This window comes from Brachyhypopomus gauderio, chromosome 8 (assembly GCF_052324685.1).
Source record: "Brachyhypopomus gauderio isolate BG-103 chromosome 8, BGAUD_0.2, whole genome shotgun sequence".
In the NCBI taxonomy this organism is placed as follows: Eukaryota; Metazoa; Chordata; class Actinopteri; order Gymnotiformes; family Hypopomidae; genus Brachyhypopomus; species Brachyhypopomus gauderio.
This window is the reverse complement of record NC_135218.1, coordinates 10,893,065-10,902,389: the sequence shown is the minus strand read 5'-3', so window position 1 is coordinate 10,902,389 and position 9,325 is coordinate 10,893,065. Positions and strand designations below refer to the sequence as shown.

Below are 9,325 nucleotides of genomic sequence, written 5' to 3'. Positions count from 1 at the left end.
ACTAATTAATTATGGCACAAAAACACAGCTGATTGGACAAAACAAGTTCTATTATGGATAAACACTTCCTGCAAGTGCATCATAGTTTCACCTTACAAATGTTACAAAATAAACAAAAGATACAAAACCAAGCACAAAAATGATGATTTACTAGAAAGGGGTAAAAAGACTAACAGCCACGTATGGGAAACACACAAGATGGGTGGGAGCATGTTCCACAAAGGGCAGGTGTGGTAGCAGGTTTTCATTCCAACCAACCAGGATCACACCAGCGCTCTACCACTCCGCCACCTCTTGCTTAGTCAGAATGCAAACCTGCAGACCCGGCTGCCACGGGCAGGACAACCTCCACACCCCTGATGTTAGGGATGATCACAGGTGGCAGAGGTGGGCCACGTCAAGCCACGACCAATAGATGGATGTTCTACAATAATCCACATAATTAAAGCCTTGTTTGGGATTGGTCCATTTTTTAAAATCTGCCCAATCATTTGTTTTTAAACATTCATGAACCCTGGCTCAATAAGTCCTTTTAAAATAAAATCTACAAGGAGAGATTAAAGAAAATAAAAGAACCATGTAAATATTAGAATGGATTGTTGCTATGAATAAACTGGGGTTAATACTACGCTGATTTTTTTGTTACCAGGATAACTGGGACAATTGAATTGATCTTTTAGGTCAATGTCAACCAAACAGCCCAACTTGCTAACAAATTTAGCTTTCACAGTATACCCCAGGCCACAAGCTACCCAAGATTTGCATCACTGTGTTACAAAGCTATTATAGAAAGCGATTTATTAAGCATGATTTAATTCGACTTTAACTACTTCCATAATGCGAAAACTGATATAAAGGGAGTTGTGGGTGGGAATTAAAGAGAGAACAGTGTATGCATACATAACATGGAGATATGTCAACAGTGAGGTTTATGCAGCTCAACTACAAATACCAGAATGTGTTTCATCAGTTCCAAAAGCAGTCCATTCAGTTTAATTAGAATTAGTTTGTAGGTTAGGCATTTTCCGCTCCAGTCCTGAGCACCCTGCAGTTTCATATTTTCTCTACTCCCAACACACTTAATCCAGTTTATCAGCTAATTATCAAGCCCTTCACGAGTTGGATCAATCCACTGTGTGGGGCAAAGAAAACCTGAAACTGCACTGTAATTAAAAAAAATGTTTTAGGTCATGCCCTGTAATGCCATTCCCTAGTGTGAAAGGCATTTAAAAAATGCCTGATGGCAAATCTTTGCTGAACATGCCAGACAGATCCAAGTCTTTGCCCATTAGGTCCTCTTCCACGGTCTCTAGCGCCCACTGGTGGTCCGTCAACTCTAGTGCTTCCCACTCTGCCTGAGAACAAAGTGGAGTTGATCATAACACTGCAACAGTTAACAGGCTCAACTCTACCAGCATGCACTTGCATATTTGCCTCTCCCTTCTTATTAAGAATTAATAGTATGCACAGTCCTTAGAGCATTTTTTACATTAAAACAAAGCTTAAACTAACAGATGTAAATTCAGGTACAGTGATGTGAGAATGGCTTGGCGTGTTTCTTGTTGCATGCTGCTCAGGACGTGGTTTCCATCAGCGAGCTGTTCCCGATACCTTAAACGCTTTGTTTGTGTCTGCAGGCATGGCCATGGCGGCCCCGCTCATCTGGTCCTGCATAATGCGTGACTGGTCTGCACCTGGACAGGGAGAGCATGATTCATGTTAATAACGTCACATAGTTTGTGTGATGTAGGGAAATAGCTGACAAGCTCATAGTTGTCCACTCAAACCATTCATGAATTTATTAACATGAACAGCAGCTATTATATAGAAAGATGGTTGGTTAACAATCCTAAAAATAAATTGATAAATAAATAAACACTTTGCTAATGAGACAGAATTATGTCCAGATTGGGGGGGGGGTCTATATTCTACAAGACAGATGCTTACCATTATCTTGACCGAGAATCAGTGAATACATGCTTCTCAATCCAAAGACATTCAGAAAATACCAAGATGCTGAGCTTACCCTGCAAACATACACAATAAAAGCATCCATGATGCCGTCACATTGGATAATGTGTGCCTTGTACACCAAGGACATTTTCCCATGCTTTGATGGTTTTGTTAAACTCCATAATGCAGGTCAGAACATTTTTTATGGTAGCAACAATAACAGGTTACAAGCCTGTACATTCATTACCAGTAGAACAAGTGCACACTATATAAATTATACACAAGTATAAACATTTAGCTGAAACACACTTACCAGGATGCATCAAGTGAGAGCAACTCAATGCCCTGCTGCAGCATCGGTTTGAAGCGAAGTGTGAGAGGAAACGGTACCTTGGCTGAAAAGACAAAAAATGTTCATCTATATGTGCATTATGAGTGTGATGCAAAATAAGGAAGCTAGGAGAACTAAACCTATTAATGAAAAAAGGCCATGCTGGTGTTTTAATTATATCTATAGCATGATTTTCTTACACTGAACTACCATTACCATATGAGCATTTGCTGGTAAAAAATAAAAATCTTACTTGTGACAAACCCAGAAAAGGTCCAGTTGATCCAGCCACCAATAAGGATCATGGGAAGGACATTGGTCACATTGCCTTTCATCATGTCTGTTAGCATGCTGGGATCTGAATTGGTAAATAAAACAGGCACAATGAAACAATACTTTCCAGAACAAAGTATTCAATGGTTTTGCATAAACTCTGAGGGCTTACCAGTCATTGGTGAAGGAGGCACCACCTTTCTTTTAGTTTTTTTAAAGAATCCATCATCTTGATTGTTGAAGTAAAATTTCCTCATCAAGAAAGACTATATAACAGAGTAGGACATATATTTACTTCACAGACAATCTAAACTAAATGGTCATAATTCATAACTTTGTTCCTTCCAACTATGTGGTCTGTGGATCATGTTTGCTAAAAACCTACAGTCTCATCAAAGTGAAGTATCGTCAATTGCCTTGCCAGTGTTGTGTTATGTTTATTCACAAATAATATAAATGGGTTCTCTATTTTAACAGGTCGTGTAACTACCTTAGATCATTATTCCTTACCTTTGGACCATTGTGCTCACCTGTTTGGGGATGTATTTTCCATTTTCTCTTAATATTCTGCTCCTGATGAGAACTTGGCTGTGTGATTAACATATATACAGCACAATTAAATTACAAAATTGGCAAAAATAGCAAGAAAAACACTAAAACATAGTTCAATCTAAAGAGTTTGAGGTTTTATTCAACCAAGACCAACAGAAGAACTTACCAATTCTACAACTGGTACAAATTAGTTCCATAATGAACCAAACTGAATTCTGTAAGGACGAACTGTCCTTGCACTAGGGAATCACCAAGTAGGTTACCCAGTCATTTTCTTATTGGGATCAAGCAGCTTCAATTTATACGGTATAACCAAGTCCCTCCCCTGCTTACAATTCACTGTTCCACTATTCTTCATGGCATTTTGTTGTTTTTTCCTCTTTAAAAAGTTGTAATCAAATCAGAGCAATGCCCAAATGAAGAATTGTTTGTTTGCTCTACTGCTCATAATCTTAATCCATATACTTAAGATTAAGTCCTTAACCGTGATTATCATTCACCATGGGTTACATTTCATGAAGAATCTTACTCTTAAACTTTTAAAGTGTAAGGGCGATAAAAAATAACACCGTTACCTGTCTGAAACCTGCTCCAGAGTGAGTTTCTTGTCACTCTGTAACAAAATCGAGACGTAATGCCGGATGACTCCGACGAGAAACGTGATGAACACGATGGGCAACACGACCCACAGTCGAATATTGGAGTCCAGCAGGAGTTCAGGTTCAGCCATGGTGTACTGGAGTGTGTGGGCAGGACGACCCTTTCAGCCTGGGGTGGACAAAACAAGGGGGTGGCTACATTTAATATGTAAAACTACAACAATTTACATTCCAGCACTCACTATGAAATGTTATTTGCCTTATACCTCGATAATTGTTTTGCTACATTAGCTAAGTTAGCTGTGTGAACCACACACAGCCGCTAGCTCCAGTCAGTACATTGCCGGCTATGTTGCTAGCTAACTGGGACTGTAACGTTAGCGAGCTCGCGGTGCTGCTCCACCCATCAGGTGCTGCTTTCGCCCCGTTTACGCCATTAAACATCACGTCGGGAGACTATTTTTTTATATTAATACAGTCCGTTTTACCTTGTCGCAGTCGGTTATCTCCGCAATGTCGCACCACAGCCCCGCACTAACCCAAAGCCATCGAGCTCCTCCTGCAGCATCAGCGCCGACAAAGGTGCGAGTTCACCGCCCAGAAGATGGAGGCGCCGTGAAGCCAGACACCACGACGACGCTCTCAAACGGGCTTTTAATGCAAGATCTTACTAATAATAATATAATAATAATAATAATAATAATAATAATAATACGCATTTGAGTTCCATACTCAGGTGAGTAAAAAAGGATTTTAAAATATTTATAATTTTTAAAAATGTATTTAATAAAATTATTTTCTGTAGGTCCAACTTTGTATATACTGTAGAATAAGTTGGGGCTGTTTTTTAACAGGAAACTTATTTTACGTTAATAACACATATGTAATACAATTCGTCTTCAAAAATATGACTGTGAGTTACATTGGTTTTGCATAAAGAAATTACTTTTGGCTGGAATAAGACCTTTCAAACCAAAGAATAAAAATGTACTACTTTGTAATATTTATTACATTGTAATATCTTTCTTATACTACAATTCGATTATGCTTTACTTATGTAATCCTAACGTAAACATTATACACACACACACACACACACACACACACACACACACACACACACACACACACACACACACACACACACACACACACACAGGGGTTGGACAACTGAAACATCTGTCATTTTAGTGTGGGAGGTTTTATGGTCAAATTGGACCAGCCTGGTGGCCAATCTTCATTAATTGCACATTGCATCAGTAAGAGCAGTGCGTGGAGGTTCCATTAGCAGGGTAAGAGCACAGTTTTGCTCAAAATATTGCAATGCACACAACATTATGTGTTGTGTATACATTACAATTGTTGGTGCACATCTTGCTGGCGCATCTGTGACCAAGATAGCAAGTCTTTGTGATGTATCAAGAGCCACAGTATCCAGGGTAATGTGAACATACCACCAAGAAGGACGAACCACATCCAACATGATTAACTGTGGACGCAAGAGGAAACTGTCTGAAAGGGATGTTCGGGTGCTAACCCGGATTGTATTAAAAAAACATAAAACCACGGCTGCCCAAATCACGGCAGAATTAAGTGTGCACCTCAACTCTACTGTTTCCACCAAATCTGTCCATTGGGAGCTCCACAGGGTCAATACACAGCCGGGCTGCTATAGCCAAACCATTTGTCATTCGTGCCAATGACAAATGTCGGTTTCAATGGTGCAAGGAGCGCAAATTTTTGGATTTGGACAATATGAAACATGTATTGTTATTTGATGAGTCTACCGTTACTGTTTTCCCCACATCCGGGAGAGTTACAGTGTGGAGAAGCCCCAAAGAAGCACCGCCCAGACTGTTGTCCAGAGTGAAGCAGAGGGGTGGATCAGGGATGGTTTGGGCTGCCATATCATGGCACTCTCTTGGCCCAGTACTTGTGATAGATGGGCGCATCACTGCCAAGGACTACCGAACCATTCTGGAGTATTATATGCATCCAAAGGTTCAAACATTGTATCCTGAAGGTGGTGCTGTGTATCAGGATGACAATGCACCAATACATTTGGTTTGATGAACATGAAAGTGAAGTTGAACATCTTCCATTGCCTGCACAGTCACCAGGTCTAAATAATATTGAGCCACTTTGGGGTGTTTTGGAGGAGCGAGTCAGGAAACGTTTTCCTCCACCAGCATCACGTAGTGACCTGGCCACTGTCCTGCAAGAAGAATGGCTTAAAATCCCTCTGACCACTGTGCAGGACTTGCATATGTCATTACCAAGATGAACTGACGCTATGACATGACTTTATTTAACAGTTTTTAGAAGACAGTAAAGGTGTCATGTGGTCCTGCCTCCCCCCTGTCAGTCTTGACTTTTGATTTGTTCTCTGTGTGTTTGAGTGTCTTTTATTTTGACGTTTCCTAGTTGTCTCTGTTTTCACACCCCTGCTGTGTTCTCTGCCCCTCGTTATCACTTTCAGGTGTGTCTTGTTGTGTCCCTTGTTTAGTTGATGTATTTAAGTCCTGTGTTTGGTCTCTGTGGTTGTGGGTTATTGTATGTTGACAGTTGAAAGATTATGTCTAATGTTCTAGTCGTGAGTAGTGGTTTTTGTTCTGTTTGTTCATGCTCTCTGTGTCTTTGTGTTAACTTTCATGTTCAGCTTTGGTCTTTGTATGAGTTCTGCTCTTTTGTGTTAGTCTGTTATATTAAACCTCCTAATATCTGCATCTGCGTCCAACCTGCCCAGCCTTGTTCGTTACAAAAGGACTGTAGTTTCTTTCAATGAAGCTGAGCTTTGGGTAAGACCACCTCTGTTGGAAGCAAGTATTACTCTGGATCTGCAGAGTCTGATGACATGATACCGAAGAGGGGAATCTAGGAATTAAGCCAAAGCACGTCTTATTGAAGAGCATTTCAGCTAAATTTTTATGTATGCATGTTACGTAAATCATTCAATTTTATTTGATTTAAACTTGACTTAGATAGAAAGTCAGTGCTGAAAGACTGATATAAACAAAGTTTATCTTCTAGAGTTCATTTGCATTTAGAGCTTTTGACAATAACAGCAAAGCAACACACCAGGAAGATGAACAAGGTGATGGCTGTTAATAGCACCTTCTCTCTGAACTGAATCTGCAGCAAAACAACTACCAGTTTCTTAGGGGCCAAACACTCCAATATATATAATATATTAAAATAAAAGACTTTTTGGTGACACATCATCTTTGAAATCTCTAATAGACATCAGTATGCTGCTCTTTGGAAGAAGGAGAAATGGTTATTGTATGAACCAGTTTAAATCATACTGAATATCTGATATCTGTTGAAAAGGGCTGTGTATCACTTGTAATTAACAGGTAATTTGTTAACTTGGTGTGTCAACGAAGGCTGTAATGGCTTCTTCCAAACTATTAAAATGCAAATTAAGGCATACATTACAAGTCAAATGAATGTATAGTTTTAATACTTGCATAAATAACTATTCTGAAAACATACTGCAAAACATAAAAATAAAACATTAAAATGAAATACAAAAAAAAAAAAAAAACCTGATTAAGCTTTTTTGAAAAATAACTGGAGTGTGCATTAAATATTTACTACCACTAGATGTCAACCTTACGCAAAATCTTTTTTTTTATGTTAATATTTCTACATATATGTAAGTCTATATGCAATGGGCATATAACAGCAATGAGCTAATGGGAGTGGTGTAAAGCACAGTCACTGTACTTAGGAGCCAATGATCATCACTCCCTACCAGAATACATGGTGCCCACAGGAGCACACATGCTGCCACAGGAAGTGCTACGTGCTAACAGTGAGGTCCCAGGTTGCATGCATACTGTCATGCTAAGAAATATCTAAGTTGTTCTGGGCAACATATACTAAAGATGAAGTGTTGGAGGGCTCATGGACTTGGGGTGTGTGCTGGTTTGAGATGGGTTGGTCTCTAACAAGCTGGTGGAGGTGTGACTGTCACGTTTATGGGCTCAATGTTCTTATCTAAGTGGACAAACTGCAATGAACAGAGTTGCCAACTCTCACGCATTGAGCGTGAGACACACGCATTTGACCGTTTTCACACGCTCTCACGCCACACTTCCGATATCTCACGCCGAAAAAAAATATCCAGTTTATTTACCTCAGATCCACATATATGATTCAATACGTTACTAGTTCGCTAGCCCTGGCGCCATCCACCGGCGATATAACACTGAATCTGTGTCCATTTTACGTTCGCCGCCACCCCCCCCCCCCCCCCCCCTCAACAACTTTCGTTCGCCACACCCCCCCCCCCCCCCCCCCCGCCCCCCGCTCAACAACTTTCGTTCGCCACCGGCTCCAGGTTAAAATCTCACTCCAAGCGAACGTCAAAAGTTGGCAACCCTGAATGAAGCATGTTTTTTCCCCTCTATTTTTAGTTGTGATCTTTCACCTAAGCAGAGTGTACAGGCAAAAGTGATGTATCAAATACATGCAACACGGTGGCTTGGTGGTTAGCACCTTTGCCTCTCAGCGCTGCTTCTTGATGGTGTGTGATTGGTTGTGCAAGACTTGTACCTGTGTTAAAGTTGTAAAGTGACATTGGGTATGTTGAAAGGCACTATATAAATTGAACATTCATTCATACATTCAAATATAAGTGTCAAAATATTTACATATTCTCACACTACAGAATTCATGTTGTTCCATTAAGAAATATGCAACTATTTGTTTTAAATTAAGGTCAGTTTCAGTTTTTATTCGAAGAAAGGCTATTTTTATTATTTATATCAATAAAATGTTGCACAAAAGTGGCTTACATACCAGATTTAATCACCAGGGGTCATTTTTGCACCAAGAATACTCAGTTTATTGAAACATGCAGTGACAGAAATCCCCATTATGTTGTCTAATCATATCAGGAATTATGTAAATAGACTCAGAGGTCACATGATACACCTCAGAAAGGTCTTGTTTCTAAACATCGTCAAAGCCAAATGTAATGAAATCTATTTTGGAATTTAAACATCAAAATTTAAAAAAATTGCATAGAAATTAACTGTTTTAAATAAAGGTTATTTTAACCTTAATATGTGAACTGTTCAGTTTTGATGAACACTAAGGCATTTCAGGATTGGGTGAATAAGTTTTTATCATTTTATTTTGATTGATCACAGCCAAGACTAAACAGTCATTAATGATAATGTTGATTTGCCTTCCTAAAGGAACAAATAAAGAAAACAAAATGCATCTAAGGTAATATACAGGATTCCCCATGTTTCAGTTCACCCATGCTAAGATGCCAAACCCTCTGAGCAGGTATCCACTGGCCAATGTGGCAAGACTTGTTGAATAAGTACATTAATACCAACAAGCACAAACCTCAGACAACAAAACACGTTTGCACAGAAGCAAACTCTGTGACCTTTGTCAGAAATACCTTCACATCTCTACCCTTCACCAAAGATATTTCTTTAGTCTGGATGTTTAATTGGAAAGGTTAGAAAAATGAGGAAGTTCAAAACTGTCAAATACGAAACTGTTTATAATTTTTAAGTTTTAAATATATAAATGTATGTGTATATATCAAAAGAAATATAAATACAAATAAATAATAAATATCTTAGTATTTTCT

General features: G+C 39.1%; 1 protein-coding gene across 1 annotated transcript; it reads right to left on the bottom strand.

The window, feature by feature from the left end:
- Positions 1-29: 29 nt before the first annotated feature.
- On the bottom strand, positions 30-4,334 carry emc3 (ER membrane protein complex subunit 3). Its single transcript, XM_077014371.1, has 9 exons — positions 4,197-4,334; positions 3,685-3,877; positions 3,088-3,145; positions 2,730-2,823; positions 2,538-2,642; positions 2,267-2,348; positions 1,948-2,027; positions 1,612-1,694; positions 30-1,355 (listed from the first exon to the last, which is right to left on the bottom strand). The coding sequence occupies exons 2-9, from the start codon at positions 3,837-3,839 to the stop codon at positions 1,227-1,229; spliced, it is 786 nt and encodes a 261-aa protein (XP_076870486.1). The 5' UTR covers positions 3,840-3,877; positions 4,197-4,334; the 3' UTR covers positions 30-1,226.
- Between the last annotated feature and the right edge of the window lie 4,991 nt (positions 4,335-9,325).

Coding starts and splice junctions, on each gene's coding strand:
- emc3 (XM_077014371.1), bottom strand. CDS start 3,839: ATGGCTGAACCTGAACTCCTGCTGGACTCCAATATTCGACTGTGGGTC. Junction 3,146..3,684: donor CTGGAGCAGGTTTCAGACAG/GTAACGGTGTTA, acceptor TTAATCACACAG/CCAAGTTCTCATCAGGAGCA. Junction 2,643..2,729: donor GCCTCCTTCACCAATGACTG/GTAAGCCCTCAG, acceptor TTACCAATTCAG/ATCCCAGCATGCTAACAGAC.